Source organism: Haliotis asinina, chromosome 12 (assembly GCF_037392515.1).
Source record: "Haliotis asinina isolate JCU_RB_2024 chromosome 12, JCU_Hal_asi_v2, whole genome shotgun sequence".
Taxonomy (NCBI): domain Eukaryota; kingdom Metazoa; phylum Mollusca; class Gastropoda; order Lepetellida; family Haliotidae; genus Haliotis; species Haliotis asinina.
Window position 1 is genome coordinate 49,881,114 of NC_090291.1, and position 18,919 is coordinate 49,900,032.

At 42.4% G+C, this 18,919-nt stretch overlaps 1 protein-coding gene across 1 annotated transcript; it reads right to left on the reverse strand.

Annotated features, from left to right (window-relative positions):
• Positions 1 to 2,570: 2,570 nt before the first annotated feature.
• LOC137257550 (valacyclovir hydrolase-like) lies at positions 2,571 to 12,185 on the reverse strand. The gene is made up of 7 exons (XM_067794874.1): positions 12,049 to 12,185; positions 9,742 to 9,854; positions 8,916 to 9,082; positions 7,911 to 8,064; positions 6,603 to 6,755; positions 5,484 to 5,607; positions 2,571 to 2,661 (listed from the first exon to the last, which is right to left on the reverse strand). The coding sequence occupies exons 1-7, from the start codon at positions 12,183 to 12,185 to the stop codon at positions 2,571 to 2,573; spliced, it is 939 nt and encodes a 312-aa protein (XP_067650975.1).
• Between the last annotated feature and the right edge of the window lie 6,734 nt (positions 12,186 to 18,919).

Here is an 18,919-nt window from a genome sequence, read left to right on the forward strand (position 1 = left end):
ATACCTGGGCAGGTATGCAACAGATGTGAATAGGTACTCGGTCCAGTGTAACGAATAGCAGAGAGGAAGTATTTTGTTCACATCATACATTTGTCTCTCGTATTGTGTGTGTCATGCTGTTCACAGCCTGTATTCAGTAATCTTTAGAATGTAAGTACACTTCCAAGTTAATTATTGAGGATTCTTAAAATATGAAAAAAATAATTGGGTATTTGCTAACGTATTAACGTTTTTATCGGGGTTTGTTTGTCAAATATATTTTCATGTATACTAGGCACATAAAGAAACTGTGAATACAAAAATTGAAAATCTAAATTTTGTCAAACCTGTTTAGACACATAAGGAGATTAGTGACATATATCCAACATGCATGCACGTGCCACATTCCGTGACGTTAGCGATTTCATCCTTGAATGCGTGGTTGCACGTGCATTCCGGGAAAGAGAAACAGAGCAAATGAATGCCGCACAATACTGTCACTTTGGAAAGCTCAACCCCAGAACTTGAGAGAATCTGGCGTGACATCCCACAAGCCTTCCTTGCATGTTCTATAGGCTCTATGCGTCGTCGATGCACTGTTGTTCTCAATGCCGATGGTGGACATACCCGTTATTGAGCTTGTGATATGGTTGTTTCACCCCTGTCCCGCTTGTGGACTCGGGACGTCATTGTGATTGACTTTCCAGTTGAAATCCACCCGACTTGTTATGGTCTCTTGCTCCCTTCATTAAAGTTTGTATGTACCTTAGACATTGTTATCGTACTTATCAACTGGGATAATATTTGACAATGCACAGTTTCTTTATGTGGCAAGTATATTTACTTCCATTCGTCAGCAGTGGTAACCGCAGGAAGTTATTGTAGTGGGTTAAATTTCCAAAGTTTCTCAAGGTGACACGGCATTCATCTCTGATTACTACAGTGGGTGACACTTACTTTAAGTGGACGAGATTTGGCCATGTTCCCACTAAATCATTCGTAACTACTCGTCTCATTCCGTGACCTACAAGAAGGTTTGCCAGTATGACACGAGTAGTTACGAATGCACTTATATATAACGTATCATCGAATGATTGCAATGCAGACAATAATGCATGCTACCAGTAGGAAACATTCACAGCGACCAGAGAAAACAACGGAGGATTATAGAAAGGTCCACGAATTCCAATAATTTATTAAGAAAACCGAGCGTTTTAATTTCAAATTGAAGAATGATAGATTAAACATTTCAACATTTGGCTGTCGTTTGTAAACTGCAATACACATACGTAAAGCGCCCTTGAGCAGTTGAACTAACTGGACATCAGCGCTAGTTGCATTTTACCCGTACACAGGTTTTGCATGTATCCGTGGCATCTATATATCATAGAGGTGTTTTCACTTATTAATTGTTCAGTAGTGGTGAACCAATTTTGTTTTAAATAATTTCAAAATTCATATTTGTTGCTCGTTTGTTTGCCTTAATCTCTTTAACATTCAAGAAACATGAAGCAAATCCCTTTAAAGTCACGTGTCTCGCGCGGCACGTGCATTTTGTGCTCAATGAACTTACCTTTTTGCATGCTTTTTGACATCTGAAATTCACACGCCTGATACTGACAACAGGAGAACGGATGATAATTCTCTAGCCTCTGAATGTTGTGGAAAACACGCTGACTTCAACTAAACTGTTCGGAAGTCATGGCACGACAATAAAGTCAGCGTGTCCCCGACGTGGGTATACTGCTAGACTGGAACTGACCAAACTGAAGTGACCAAACATTTTCGTGTCCATCGAAGCACGACATGATCTCAATGAGATTTGCTACGGACCGATCGTACACATGTGATGTCACTTCAGCAAGGCAACCACATTCGAACGAGTGATTGAGGTTGGTTTTACGCCGTTTATATCAATACTCCAGCAACATCACGGCGGGGGACACCAGAAATGGGCTTTGCACGTTAATCCATGTGGGGAATCAAACCCAGATCCTCGGCCAACTCTTTAACCACAAGACTAAACCACCCCATCGCCCCAGCAGTGAGCACAGACAACAATCAAACAATGATCAAGGGAATGCGTCCCGGACGCTGGGCAGGCGGGTTCACAGGTCACGGGCACATGGCAGGCTGATGTCACCTGATGTTAATGGCTTCTTGCAGTTTTCTTTGTCGCCAGTTGTCGTTGGTGGTGGACACATGATGTGATGTTCTTGGTTCTTGAGAATGTGTTCAGAGATGGCAGATTTCAAGTCTCGTTTGTTAACAGACGACCTGCGTTCTTTGAGTGTGGAGTTAAAGGGTCTGAGGGTGGCCATAGTTGCAGGAGATCTGGTACATACATCCTCTATTGGGTGGGGTAGCGCTGCTGGGTCCTCTGTCATTAACTCGTAGATAGGTCTTGGTGGTCTTGCCACTCCTCTCTCAACAAACTAGACAAGACTCCGCCATCTCTTGTGTATCACTTCCAAATGCCATTAAAAATGATAAAAATAAGACAAAATGAAATGAAGAAAATATCCAATTACAACAGTTCAAGAAATTTTATTGGAAAGTAATTATGTAAACTTTATCAAGTCTGTCCACCCTCATTCCAGGAGAAAGTCTTCCACCATCTTGTTGAATTCGTCAGCTCTGAACATATGAATGTGGTGATTTCCCCCCGGTATATTGTGCAACCTAAACAGGAGAACATTCTGTCACATCTAAGGTCATTACAGTCACTATTCCAGCAATACAATCCTGAAAGAATAAAGACTGGATCAGACAATCCAGTGACTGTGAACATGAGAAACGGTCCACGTAGTGTTGGTTATCAAGTGGGTGATGAGGGTCAGCCCCGATCTTCATCGGGTACAAATCAGCCAGATGATATTCCATTAGTGCATGTAATCGTGTCCCGATGACACGGCTCCTAACTCACCATATCAATCATTGTATTGTCCAGACTTAATTGTTTGAAAACTAGTATTACGACTGGAATACTGCTGAGAGGAATACAATCAATCTGGGTCAATCACAATCTCACTAACCTGGGTCAAGTACAACACACTGGCAAGCATTAACTCAGTAGAAACAATCATAGCTTAGTCACGAATCAAGTATTATTCAAATTCAAATAGAAACATCAACCTCCATGAAAGCACTGGTCAATAAAAATGTATGAATGTTTGTCCAGTTATAAATTTCTGAAGTTAATAATATCTTTATCAGTTTGAATACTGGTTACATTATAAGTTGTTCACTGCCCCCCTGGGGCCCATAGGTTGATGTTCCCTCAATGTTTGTTCATGTTCCCCGAGCCCGAAGGGTGAAGAGAACAACGTATTTATCTTACCGAACACCTCAATGTAAATGTTGAACTGTTTGAAGCATGGGTGTCGGATTGTACACTTCAGCCAGCCCTTGTATCTTGTACGTTGCTGTTTTTCCCGTTGGTATTGTCTTAGTAAAGACGCCGCGGTGTAATTTCCCCCCTTGAGATTCACAGGTACTACATTTGAACGTTTTGACAAATTAGTTTGTTGGGATCCGATGGAAATCTTTCCGTAGCCATAGCTAGATTTGTCAGATGACACAAGAGAACTCGGATTTATTGTTGTCTTTCCATTCGCAACACATTGGTAATTTCCGTGCATTATGCGTGATTCAGTGTCATTGGAGATAAGGAAGTACTATCTGAAGTACGAATGAATTGCCATTGGAGATAAGGAAGTACTATCTGAAGTACGAATGAATTGCCATTGGCAGCGGGGTACATTGAACGTACCTCGCTTGTATGAGGGTTACACTGAAAATAATAGGAAAGCGCCATTTATGTGTGAGGTAAGATATATACATATGGAAATTAATTAAGCAACACCAAATTCAAAGACACATAAAAACTTAACAAAGTTTAACGAAGTAATTTTGATGATTGATTATTCAATTTTGATGTATTGACATACAGCATGAGCTTTTCATGGGTTGATATGACGCGCGTGAAGCTTGCACAGCGCACGTGCATTGCTTTAACCTCAACTTTCGAAAAATGCACTTTTTCCCTGGGGTGTTTACAAGCGCAGGTTGTCGATTGCATTCGGTTTTTCATTCATTTCAATGTCATGGCACGTAGGAAATTATCAGAGGCCACTCGTTGGCAAATAATCGGCATGAGGAATGCTGGTATGTCTCTAAGACAAATCGGGACTCAAATCGGACGACATCATTCCATAATTTCAAAACTTTTGAAAAAATACCGGGCCACTAATGAAGTTAAAGACCTGCCTAGACCAGGAAGACCCAGGAAGACCACAGTCCGGGAGGACAGAGCTTTACTGAGACTTGTACGGCGCAGGTCCTTCGACTCGAGCTCTCGGTTGAGACAGGAGTGGCTTCCAGGGAGACCCATCTCGAACAGGACTGTTCGGAATCGTCTGAAAGCTGCAGGATACCGGGCAAGGAGGCCAATCAAGCGACCCAGACTGTCTCCAGCCCATAAGGCAGCCCGACTGGCCTGGTGTAATGACCGTTTGCACTGGAACATTGCCTCTTGGAGGAAGGTCCATTTCTCAGATGAGAGCCGGTTCTTGCTGCACATGGTGGACGGTCGTACTCGGGTCTGGAGGCAGAGGAACACAGCAATGGCTCCACGGAACATCCAGGAGACTGTGGCCTTTGGGGGAGGTTCCGTTATGGTATGGGGGTGCATTTCCATGAACTGCAAGTTGGATATCATTACCATCCGTGGCAACCTTAACGGTGTTCGTTACCAACAGGAGGTTCTTGACAGGGCTGTGGTACCTCATTTTGAGAACCATCCTCTGGCAACGAGACCCATATTTATGGACGACAATGCTAGACCTCACAGGGCGCATGCTGTAAATGATTTTTTGCGGCAAAATGCAATTGACAGAATTCCATGGCCTGCCATGAGCCCTGACCTCAACCCCATTGAACATTTGTGGGACTTTATTGGCCGTCGTGTGAGGCAGAGAGACCCACCAGTCCATAATCTCAACGAATTGACGGCTGCCCTGCATGAGGAGTGGAACAGGATCCCCCAGAATCAGATCCGGAGACTCATCCAAGGAATGAGGAGGCGTCTGGAATCGGTGGTGCGTGCGCAGGGAGGACACACTAGATATTGATGAAAGTCGGTGTGCAGACTCTCAGATGACTGTTCTTTCTTTCCATGTGACATTTGTGTTAATACACCTGACAACAACGTCTGTGGATGAATAGTAAATTGTGTCCATTTTTTCATGAATTTAAGACAGTTTTAAGAATTTGGATTTCGTTGCAATAAAGCAAAGTCTTGATACTTTTTCCCTTTAAGTTGTTTGTCAGAGATCGTCTGTTGAATAAAAAAGTGTCAAACTATATCAACCCGGCATATTTTGATTGTCAGAACACTTCAAAGTTGCTCCAATAGAAAAAATTGGGGTGTTGCTTGATTAATTTCCAGGTGTATATATATATATATCTCTATACCCTGACCAAATGACATAAATTTGACAAACCTTGATTTCTTTATATGTTTGCTGAGATACACGGGATGTTCTGTGGTCGTCAGAGGGTCCTTCATGCCATGGAGGATTAACGTCGGACACGTGATGTTCTTCAGTTCCGCCTTGCAGATGTCACCTGACAGAGTGAGACAGGTAAACTCAGCTATCATTTGAATAAAGTTTTACTTCTTTTCAAGCAATATTCAGTGTGCTGAACTGAGACTTACTTACTTACCCAGTAGCCCTATATCTGGCAAACAGACTGTAGCCTGTCCATCGAAAACATTGTAATTCAATATGCAGGAATAGGAGCCAGGATCCTTAACAACAAAACGCTCATTCGTGAGCCAGTGATAAATACAGAGTAAGAAGTCATAACGTAACGAACACTTTGTGCCCTGGGACCCAGACACTTATGGTCATAGGTTCGAATCCAAGATTCACCCTGATTACATATTATTGTTTTACAGAAGGATACCGTATGTTCATGTTCTTTGACTAGAGTTGAAACTGTTCTCTCTTACCACAGTGTGGTGCTGTACACTCTTATCACGGTACGGTACTGTATGCTTTTACCACGGTACGGTACTGTACGCTCTTACCACGGTACGGTACTGTACTCTCTTACCATGGTATCTTACTGTACGCTCTTATCACGATACGATACTGTACGCTCTTACCACGGTACGGTACTGTACTCTCTTACCACGGTACGGTGCTGTACGCATTGTTGTATAAGGCTTTTGGAAATACTGTTTCGGTTCGGTAAATTATTATTATTATGAGTAAAACTGACAAGAGCCAAACGTTACATTGTTTAATAACATGGAACGAAGTACCTATATTCACTGCTACTATGAATGAACAAAACTGTCATTTAGGAAGGTAAATAAGGTGACGGTGCAAAAACCGAAAATATCGAATTTATGGATTGCATGACAGCATACGGAACGGAAGGCAAACTACCGCGGTATACCGTTTCATCCCAACTGTTTACAAAGTTGTATAAATATAACATGTGGAAACGTTTTAGTTTTTATTTGTTTTGGGTGTTTTCTATCCCTCCTACACCTGACTGCAATACCCTGACATATGAACTGTTATAACCGGGATTTCACCAAGCTTACTCACCCTGACTGTCAGTGAACATACCTTTGCTGTGTGCGAGGCAATTTCTGCTTGCTTTGACCCATTCGTTCCAATGAACCCGGAGGTACCCAACCTCATACAGCTGGCTGTATCGATTCCTACTGTTGGCACTCCAGTGATCAATGTCCTCTATACCTGCAGGCAGGACATAGATATAGTGGAGTATGGATGCGTGTGTCAGAGGGGTGCGTGTGAAAGAAAGGACATCATTATGGCGCGACCCACTGCCGTTGTTTAGCATTGGTCACCTGGGAGTGGAGATTCTCTTTATTTGTTGAAGACTGGTGCTGATATACCAATGTATCCAGAATGCTTTAAATAGCAGTATGGTGGATCATGGATGATAAAAAAATATGGAACAGATTTAAGTTAAAAAACAAACAAAGCAAACAAACAAACAAACAAACAAAACAAGATAATTTACAAAGGCCGGCGATTATTTCGAACGCTGGCAACATGTAAAGAATCCAGTGACGATTCTCATGTTATATGCTTCAGTGCTGTGACGTACGAGTATGCGTCTACCGACGTTGAAGTGAACGTTTTGAGTTAGAAATCTAACTCTGTTCCCTTTCGGGGCAATGATAATCGGTACAGAGACGAAATCTTGATTTAAATGGTTCCGTCTCAGGTGTCGATGGCTTTGCAAACGGAAAGGAGCCTGAATTACATTCAACGATTTATTCCGTCAATGTCAGAGACGTTTGAGGGGGCTCATGGTGGCCACAAGAGATACTGAAGACAACGTCCGACTGGGAACGGACGCCTTCACCTACTGACTTTCTGAAGCTAAACATGTTAACAGACATTTGATTCTGACACCGTGAAATGTAACTGGAACCGATCCAGATATCTCACTTTCACGTTAGCAGATAAAATTCGTGAAAATACACCAGTGCGTTTCTATTTTGAGAGAGTATATATTAAACTGAGCAGCCTTCTTCCTCCATGTTTTACCACTTTTTGTATTCAACCAATCAACCAATACAAGGAACTACTTTTATAAGGTATGTTGGTACGCCCAGCTTCCCAGTATTGAGGTAGGTACTAGAATCATTGGACCGAGCCGTAGATGCATCCAGGTAATACTGGTGATTCATCACAACATAAACCCTGGAGATATCGGGGGTGGCAGGAAGAAAAAGTGTCAGCCATGGAGTTACATCAATACAATCTCAGGACATGTGGATAGCCAGGAGTACAAATTAACATTGTTACAATTGGAAGACATTCTAGAAGTGACACTCGTGCCAAGAACGTAAGTCGCGTTGCTAGGATACAGCTATGTACCTCGGTGTATCTCGATGTCCTTCTTGTTAAGGTAGGCGTTGGCTCCCCATACGACCAGCTTCCGAATATGTTCTGGGTATTGTGCAGCGAGGATCAATCCTGTAGTTCCACCATCGCTGAAGCCAAGCACAGAAAACGTCTTTCGCCCGAGAGTCTGGAAGTTAAGAACACAAATTCCCATGTGTTACCGTAGTGATATGTCTGGCACAGGTAGTCCATAATGAAGATATATTCTGGGCACAGTTTCACCTGTAGATAGCTACATTTCCTGCAACAACCTGCAATACTGACGTCATGAAGTGGCGGGAGTGATCACCTGGCCTTCAATCCCATGGAACACGTACTGGATGCACTTGGAAAAAGTCCTCTAGACTTGAGACGTTCAACCCAAGAGTGTTCAAGTGCTGGGCTCTATGTTTGTCCAAAATGGCAAATGCTGTTACGGATGTTACGTCGTCAATGCGACAACGTTGACTTGGTGTTGTGGATGCAAGGCATGAAGTAAGTCAGGGACAAAGTATGATCTAGGGACGACAAGGATGGTGGACGTAAATCATACACAATGTTTGGAGGATAGGGGATGCTTTAAGTCACCAATGGAAATGTGGTATCAATCACTCCATAGGAGTTGGAAGTAGATCGTCCAATGAAATGGTGGTACTCTAGTTACTTACAAAACTGTTCCTGGTTGCTGGAGATGGTTCTGTAACCAGTGATTGTGCTTGGGGTAGTGAGTATGTAATTCATAAATAATCCTGTAGGAAACAGCCGGGAACACCAGAAATGGGCCTATTGTTGGAGAATAGAATCAAGGTATTTTGTATTATGAGCAAACACTTTTACCACTTGGCTACCCCACTGCTTGTTGTTTGAGGTATATAACGATGGGACATGTTCATGGTTATCTTTCAGCATGATACCCAAAAGATTAGGACTCGGGACATCATGAGTGATAATCAGTTATTGACCATGTACATACAACGATATCTGAAATACCAACTGTACATTCATGACAGCAACTGCATCTTGTGCATCTCGATGGCGGAAATTGACTGGCCAGTCACGCTCAGGGGGAATACTTCGTCCATAACCTCGAGGATCAAAGCCAAATATCGTGAACTTTTCTGGATTCATCTTCTCTAGTTGGTTATTAAAGTCTATCTCAGAAGAGCCTGTAATCAGATCGCAAGTCAAAACATTGATTACACAAAGTCTCGTTTCCTGCTGACTGGGTTCCGTCCCATTGCGCAACTTAGTACAATAACGAGTCTAGAATTTTTAGACCAACTCATTCAACTGGATATATACAGATTAAACAGTATTATTTCCTATGTGCAATTAGCTGTACATTACAAGACTACGCTCCATCTATTCGTTGCAAACACGCCGTGCAGGGTATTCTGCCGTACACCGAGCTCTGAGAAACGGAAATTTGGAAATCGTGGAAATCTGTAAATGAGGCTTGGTGGTCTGGTACGGACTTGATATTTTATCAGTCAAGTTTTTACGTTAGAAAACTACATTCGATAATCGCAAAGAACACATAACAGGTGTAACCAGTGAGCTACTTGAATTGTGAATCATTTTACGACCTCTTTAAACAGGGGCAGTCTGTGAAGTACGTGCTAGTTAAGGTCATACTGCCTACACCGCGCCATAAAATATAGAACTAGAAAAAAGTTTAGAATTAAGATTGATTTGTAAATGCCATTTCCTGAAACAAAGGAAATGGACATCATTACACTCTTGGGTGCCACCGAGGACCCCATCACCAAGTACAAGGGAATATCTGGCTGAAGTACAGCATTACAGAAACTGGCTTCCAACCTACCCAAGGCTCCCGGCAGTAACAGGACACTATGATCCCCATATCCAGACTGTTCACAATGAAAGTCCACTCCATTTGCCTTGACTTGTAGCGAGACTCTATGGGGCGAATACAATCTGCAAAGTTAAACATTAATTTAAGAAATGCTGTTCGTTCTACTCTGCGTATAGTGTAATAAAGTACAGTACGATGGCTGATTTTAGCTTTTCTATGAGTGTCATACTCTTTCACATATTTCAGCATCAGCCTTATGAGAGAAAGACACGTGAGATGTCAGTCAATAGATGAGAGATATTCACCACAAATGTGAAAGCATAATATACATTTGAGATGACTCCTTGTGCCTGTGGGCAGCACATGCATTCTATTGGAAGGTGAGTCGATGGTCTATTGTCATCCCTGGCAGAGCGACATACATGACATTTATGTTTTGACTGATCTGTTGTTTTCAGCAGCTATTCGTGTTTTTTCGACTGTACAAGTAAACATGTTTTTCTAGATATCTTGTTAAGCATCCCACTTATCGCCCACTTCAACATGTGCGTGCGCGCACACGCGCACACTGTCAAATAGAGTCAACAAGTCTTCCCACGCACCCCACCCCACCCAATTTTTAAGCATTTTTACACAACGGATGACACTCCTCACCACCAACCCCCACCCCATCCCCTACCCCTCTCCCCCGCACACAACCCCCCGCACCCCCGCACCCCCGCACCCCCGCACCCCCGCACCCCCGCACTTGCACACACACCTAGATAGAAAACGAGAAAAAAACAAGAAAGAAAACCCTTCCCATTAATTATGAACAGCCCCATACTTAGTTCTAGTAAACTCAGAAAGTAATGTTTACAGATATCTCGGGTAATCTATGTACTTGGAACATGCCCGTCGGTGATGTGGAACTATATCATTATTATTATGGAATGCTACAAAGAGACATATTCTCTCTGGTGCGCTAAAATGGCACACGCTGCAAATGACTGAGTCAACTTCTTTACGAATGTTCTTGACAAAGGTACAAGAATATTCATCGAAACGTCAACACTCTCGAAATTAAAGAAGTTCTTGTTCATAAAGTTTGTACAATAATGTAGTCACAACGTTTAAAAAAGCAGTTAAACCAGGAATTATTAGAATGCTTGCCACGGGTCTTTTTCTTATTCTGCGAAGAGTGTGATCAAGTTAGCCTTCAATACGGACTGCACGATATGGCACAACTGAAAACACACAAGTGCTCACAATCATAATGTCCACCGCCGCTAAAGAAAAACGAAATATTTATAGCATATTTACTACTCTTTATGTGTTGGTCACATACAAAATGCCTGAAATGACTGGTGTCTGCATAATCATCCAACGTAGGCTGTCAAAATATTGAAGACACCGGGTGCAATATTGTATGAGATATCGCGTTTACATAAATTTGAAAAGTGGTCAAAGCGTTGAGGTGATTTTAAAGATATGGCCAAAGTCATCCAAATCAACTGGTAGCCGCACAATCCCCCAAAGTAGGCTGTTGCCAAATGTGAATATATTGAGTACAACAGTCCATGAAATATCACGTTAACAAAAGTAGTCAAAGTGTCATGGTGAACTTGACTCGTAAGGTCAAGGGTACAACAGACATTGGGTACAACAGTCCATGAGATATCGTGTTAACATTTTGAAAAGTGTTCAAAGTTTCATGGTGAACTTGACTCGTAAGGTCAAGGGTACAACAGACATTGGGTACAACAGTCCATGGGATATCGTCTTAACATTTTGGAAAGTGTTCAAAGTTTCATGGTGACCATAAAGATGAAGTTACAGCCACCCAAATCAAATCACTCAATCAATCTGAAGATATTGGGTGCAACGAGTCATGACATATCGCGTCCACAAGAATCGGGACGCACGTACAGACGCTGGTGAATACAATGTAGGCTGTTACAACAGTTCAAGAAATATCGCGTTAACAAGAATCGGGACATACGGACGGACGTGCACATGTACTAATGGACGGACGTACAGACGCTACGGAGTCCCATGCTCCTCGTTGTGCTGGGGGACGAAAATCACCCTCACGTTATAGGTTTCAGCAGACTGATATAAAAACACAATACGCGATCTGGTATTCAACTCTGACAACTTCACCAACTGCACTTTCCCCTCTCTAAGTCTGCATGTTCATGTCGGCGAGGAAACACAAACTAGCCGTCAGAAGATTGCGCACAGCACCTTTAACAACAACATACCTTTAACATGTTGTGTTGCTGATGGTAAACGCCACGTTGTAACAGAGAACATAACTCAACATGCATGTCATACCGAACTTTGTGCTGGAACTGTTCCCTGAATGCAGTCTGTGAACTCTGTAGTAACAGACGCTGTAGCCACTGTTGAGCAGAAAGTGACAAACAGCCAGTGAAAATACCCATCTTCCCATCACAAATCACACGTGCCATATTTCACGAGGGAAGTAACTCTCTTGACGTGAACTAGTTGAAATAGTCACCTGCATTTTCAGCGGAGCCGCCGTACCAGCTTTATGAATATGTTTAAAGCCCATTAAATGGCTGCTACTGCTTGTATAGTGTGCGAGCGCTTATTTCGAACACTGGATCAGAAATGAAAGAAAAACAAAATATTAATAATCTTCAAACGTAATTTACATTACAATGGCATTCAGTTAATTGTATAATTACATTTTTTACTGTGTGTTGTATACCTGAGCAGGTATACAACAGATGTGAATAGGTACTCGGCCCAGTGTAACGAATAGCAGAGAGGAAGCATTTTGTTCATGTCATAGATTTGTCTCTCGTATTGTGTGTGTCATGCTGTTCACAGCCTGTATTCAGTAATCTTAAGAAACTGCTGGGGGAATTTAAGTACACTTCCGAATTAATTATTGAGGATTCTTAAAATATGACAAATAATTGGGCATTTGCTAACGTATATGAACTGGTTTCAGTCTCTTAACGTATCGGGTTTTGTTGGTCAAATATATTCTCATGCATACTACGCGCATAAAGAAACTGTGCATACAAAAATTGAAAATCTAAATTAATCAAACCTGTGTAGACACATAAGGAGATAAGTGACATATATTCAACATGCATGCACGTGCCACGTTCCGTGACGTGAGCGGTTTCGTCCTTGAGACGTGGAATGCGTTGTTGCACATGTATTCCGGGAAATGCAACCAGAGAGAACGACGGAGTATAATACAAAAGTCAAGGAATTCTAACGATTTTTACTTATTAATTGTTCAGTAGTATTCATTAGCAGCGTATTTGAACAAATATTGTTTTAAATACTTTTTTAAATGTATATTTCTTGCTAGTTTGTTTGCATTCATCTCTTGAATAATCGACAAACATGTAGCAAATCGCTTTGTATGACATTTAAAGTCATGCGCTTGGCATGTGCATTTTATGCGCAGTGCACTTATTTAATTTTTGCATGCTTTTTCACATCTGAAATTCGCACGCCTGATACTGACAACAGAAGAACGGATGATAATTCTCTAGCTACTGAATGTTGTGGAAAACATGTTAATTGCAGCCTAAACAGCTGATGCACTGTCCAGGGTATAAATGTATGATGGTTTGATGATGCTGTATGTATGTATCTGCATTTTGTCATAGTAATTCTGTAGGATGTTTCTCATATTACTCATAGTATTACATGTCATGTTATTATTGCTATGATTGTAACAGAAAGTTTCTGCGAAACTTTCTTTTCCTCAAGGGGGAGAGTGTTACGTGCGTGTACTTTCTGTATATTTTGTTATTAATTCCGTAATAATTTTTATTGGGGCACAATGTTTAGTGTTTTTAATAATAATTATAATGGGTCACGTTTCGTATAATAGATGATCCATATTTTTAGGATTTTGGTAGCAGGCTTGTCCGGGAATTATCTGCCCTTGACTTCCTGTTTGTTTACTTCCGGAAGACTGTTTCGAGGGCATTCTGCATTGTTGGCGATGGCAGTAAGTGCTCGTACTTTCGGGAAACGACTGCAAGTACATATAAAGGCTAGTTGCCGTGTTGTGATGGACACAGATTGACACATTCACATTCATTCACTGGAGTATATCATAATGAATCTGCCAACGCCTGAAACTGCTGTCAGACCGCTCGCCGTGTTACATTCTGCAAGACTGTTTCTCTCTCGCACTAAGACTTTTGGTGAGTTTGCTATACAATATATTTTGTGACCCATTGCCTTAGATTTTGTCTCACGTATATTGTATTTGAAATAGATATTGTGATATTGACTTGTGACTTTGTATAACTTGCTGTCATTGCCTTAATACAGTATCTGAATATTTTAAACTTGTCTTTGTTCTGTTTTGCTGTTTCTAAGGGGGTTTCTTACACCTTTTGGCACACCAAATTCTTAACCGTAACACATGCCACGGTTTACAAGAAAATCAGCGTATCCCGACGTGAGTATACTGGTAGACTGGAACAGACCAAACTGATGTGGCCTGACATTTTCGTGTACATCAAAGCACGACATCATATCTGTGAAATTTGCTACGGACCGACCGTACACATGTGATGTCACTTCAGCAAGGCAACCACATTCGATCGAGTGTGTGAGAATGGTTTTACGCCGTTTATATCAATATTCCAGCAACATCACGGCGGGGGACACCAGAAATGGGCTTCACACATTGTATCCATGTGGGGAATCAAGCCCAGGTTTTCTGCCAACGCTTTGACCAGAGGGCTAAACCACCCCATCGCCCCAGCAGTGAACACAGACAACAAATATAGTTACGAGCAGCGATGAGGGCTTCTTGACTTGACTATTACAATCTATCCATTTGTGTCTCTAACTTAGTTGTTGAAAGTAGTAATGGTATCACTTAATTGAAATCATCTAACTGTTGGTCCATTGTCTTGAACATTTCTTACATATAAAAATAACACTTGGGAAAGAATAATACGGTGTCAGGCTCACTTTTACTCATATCATACCATACTTTGTGACAGCTACTACATTGGTGAAATACCCAGGCCACTCAATATGCGCACAAAAAACATCTTCGAAGCTGACACCAAATCGGTGATTTTTTCACCAAATTTTCAGAACACAACATCAAGTGGGACATTGTCAAAACACTTACAAACAATAAACATTATTAATCTTTCTATACTACCGACAAGAAATAAGGGAACTAATGAAGTAATAGCGAATTTGAAACTGCTTTAAATATCCATTAAATCAATTTTAGGCGTCAAGTGCAATATCTGGTGTGTCCACCATGTTGGGCAACACATTCACGGCACCTTGATGGCATGCTGTTAATCAATTTCCGGATGGTTGCCCGTGGTATTGCCCGCCATTCCGCTTGGAGAGCTGCACCAAGCTGGGCCAGGTTGGCGGGTCCTGGGTCCCTGGCGTACACCCGTCGACCAAGAACGTCCCAGAGATGTTCAATTGGGGACAGGTCTGGGGACTTAGAGGGCCAGTCCAATGTCTGGATACCTTCTTGTCGGAGATAAGCGGACAGAATTCGGGCCCGATGTGGTCTGGCATTATCATCTTAGAATACAAAATTTCGGCCGATAACTCTAGCCAATGGAGCCACAACAGGACGCAATATTTGGTCAACGTATCGCTGACCAGTCATGGCTCCGTTAATGATGACCACATCTGATTGTCTGTCATGTGTAATCCCACCCCACACCATAACAATACCACCTTCATATCGAGCATGGTCAAGAATTGCTGCTCTGGCATATCGCTCCCCGCTCCGACGCCAACAACGTTTTCTGCCATCTGTGAATCGTAGGCAAAACCTTGACTCATCAGAGAACATGGTGTAACGCCAGTGGCGCATAGCCCGTCCCTGATGCTGCCTAGCCCATGCCAATCTTTGGCGCTTATGGTGAGATGAAAGGGTGACACCCTTAAAAGGCCGTCTTGCTTTCAGACGAGCTTGATAGAGTCGGTTTTTAACGGTTGAGGTTGAAATGCGTCTTCCAGTGAGTGTGCGGAATTCTCTATTGATGGCAGGGGCCGATTTAAACCTATCGCGTAGAGCAATTAACGTAATGAGACGATCCTGTCGTGGTGTCGTTGATTTTGGTCTACCACGCCCAGGTCTCGTTGCAACCCCACCCGTTTGACGGTACTTATCCCACATGCGTGAAATTACACTTTTTGATTTACCCATCTGCCGGGCAACTTCACATAATGATGTCTCCCCCCCCCCCCCCCCCCCCCTCCCATCATCCCCACAATTCTCCATTTTGTTGCTTCACCGAGATGCTGCCTCGGAGGCATTTCTGTCAGTAAGTGTCAATCTCTATTGCATTAGTGATTGCGACTTCTCCAGTACATTTACAGGAGTTAACTTCTGTATGCACGTGTAGCACGTGCTGGGCATGCATTATGCGCAATTCCATTGTCATTGGATGTTGCGTTTGGGAGATACGCCACGATAACGGACCCTGTCACAGTCGGAGTTCGGTCTTGACTGCCGTCGAGTGCGGACGTGCTTTGCTTGTGTGCAAACTGAACAGTATCCTAGCATACTTGGTTGTTTATGTCTTTTCCCATGTTTTTGTTGTTTACATTTTCTCCACACTTGTTGTGTAGTGAAACTTCGCTTGTATTCCATTTCGTGGATTAATCAGTCAGTTGTTGGGATTTTCCTCGGCAATGGCTGAAAACAGCATGGACTGTGAAGGCGACTTCAAGGTGGTGTCCTCTGGGAGGAAGCGAATCGGTCGCATTCCGGATGGTACTTCTAAGAAAACTTGTGTTGTGAAGCAATCACCTGCTGCTACTCCTGCTTGGTCTGATCTTTCTTTTATTTATGATGAGCCAGTTCAGGTGAAGTCAACCACTGTCATCATTAAGGCAGATGTTGATGATGACGTTTCAACAACTCTTTGTCAACTTATGACCCAGCGGGCCTTGGCGAGAGCATTGGCTAAGGTTACTACTGAAATAGTCAGTGTTAAGAGGATGGCCAGGGGGGATGTTAGTGTTACAGCAAAAACCGTTGAGGCTGCCCAAAAACGTATGCAAAATTACAGAACTTGGTGATCATTATGTTACCACTTACGAGCCTGAATCACTCATGAGATCCCGCGGGGTTATCTATGGTCTTGAACTGGATGTTGAGATGAATGAAATTGAGGAAGAACTAAAACCTGTTTTACCTTTACTATGCTCCGTTGTGCGCCTGACTCGTGGACCTGATAAAATCCCTACTAAATCTGTTTTGCTTACATTTGCTGGTCAGTCCTTACCAGATCATGTGGATATTTTCTTCCAGAGATTTCCTATCAGGTTATATGTTCCCCCTGCACTGCGATGTTTTAAATGTCAGTCCTTTGGACATGTCTCTGCTAAGTGTAGGAGCACTCATCATATTTGTGCTAAATGTGGAGGGAAGCACAAGTATGAGGAGTGCACTGAAAGTTCCCTTAAATGTAAAAACTGTGGTGAAGCTCACTTTGCTGCCTACAGAGGTTGTATTAAGTATCAAGAAGCGGTTCAAATCCAGAAAGTTAGAGTTGAGGTGAAACTTTCCTATTCTCAGGCTGTCCGACAGGTGCGTGGGGATTCTCATGTTGTTAAGGACCCACACGTTCATGCCACACCACCCGCTGCTCAACCACAGTCTCCAGTTGTTCCCATTCCTGTTGTGGTATCTCGTCCTGTCATGGTGACTGCAAGTACACAGACTGACACCCAAGAGGTTGAATGCCAGACTGATTCTCTTACTGGCCTTATCCATGAAACCTCTTGTACGCCTCTATTCAACAATGTCTCTCCAGTTGATTTTCTCAATTTTGTTATATGCATAGTTGCCAACCTGGGATCCAATCGTGCATTCAAATCTGATGGTCTACAGACGATAGCATCAGCTGCACATTCTCTACTGGGACTAAAGTTGTCATCTGATGATCTGATGAGCATGCTTAAGGGTCAACAATGGAAGTCATAATTCTTTTTATGGCTCTCTTAATACTTCAGTGGAATGCTAGATCTATTAATGCGAATGGTCCAGGCTTTAAAGTTTTTGTTAACAGTCTTGATCCCATGCCGGATGTTGTGTGTCTTCAAGAGACGTTTTTGAATCCCACGCATCGATTCCGTTGGGAAGGGTATGTCTGTTTATGTAAAGACCGTCCGTTTGGGTCTAGAGGAGGTTGTGCTATACTTATAAAGGATTCGTTGTCCTTTAGTGAAATTAGATTGCCACAATCCGAAATTGAAGCAAATATTAATGCAGTCACTATCCATTTGAAAAATATGAGATCGGTCTCGATTTTTAATATCTACAATCATGCTTTTGCTTCAAGTGATGATTATGCTTCTCTTTTGAATGTGTCTGACACTTTTTAAGTATTATGTGGTGATTTCAATAGCCATAATCCGCTGTGGGGATCCGTTAAGCTGGATGCTGGCGGCAAAGTCATTGAGACACTCCTTGATGAACAGAATCTTTTCCTTCTGAATGATGGTTCTATGATCCGGTATGACTTGGCCTCTGCTTCATTTTCAGCCCTGGATTTGACCATTGTCAGTCCACAACTAGCTCCACATTGTGATTGGGAAGTGTATTTTCAGGATTCGTTTGGTAGTGATCATTATCCTGTGTTTACCAGCCTCCAACTTGACCCGATAACTGAATCAAGAGAAACAGCTCAGCGGTGGATTTTCTCTAAAGCTGACTGGTCTGCATATACCTCTTTGTGCTCCGACACTATCACCCCAGCTATAAATTCGATTGATATTGAACAGTTTCATAGCTGCTTTGTTTCTTACATTATTGCTGCAGCTGATAAAACCATAGGGAGAAGTTCAGGTAAACGTCCTCTTAAACCGCCAGTTTGTTGGTGGACAGATGCATGTCAATCAGCTCATGATGATAGGAAGAGGGCCAAGAAAAGGGTTGAAAAGTCTGCCTTACCGTCTGATTTAATTGAATTTCGACGCGCTTCCGCTATCCTCAAACGAACGGTCACTGAAGCCAAACGTTTGTCTTGGTCTAAGTACACAAGTTCCATCAACAGAAATACACCTCTTTCTCAGGTACGGCGAAAAGTGAAAGTTATTTCTGGTAGTTCATGTTCTACCTGTGCGATTCCATCTATCGGTCAAGATGCACCAGCAACAACAAATATTGACAAAAGTAATGCATTGGCTGAGTCCTTTCAGA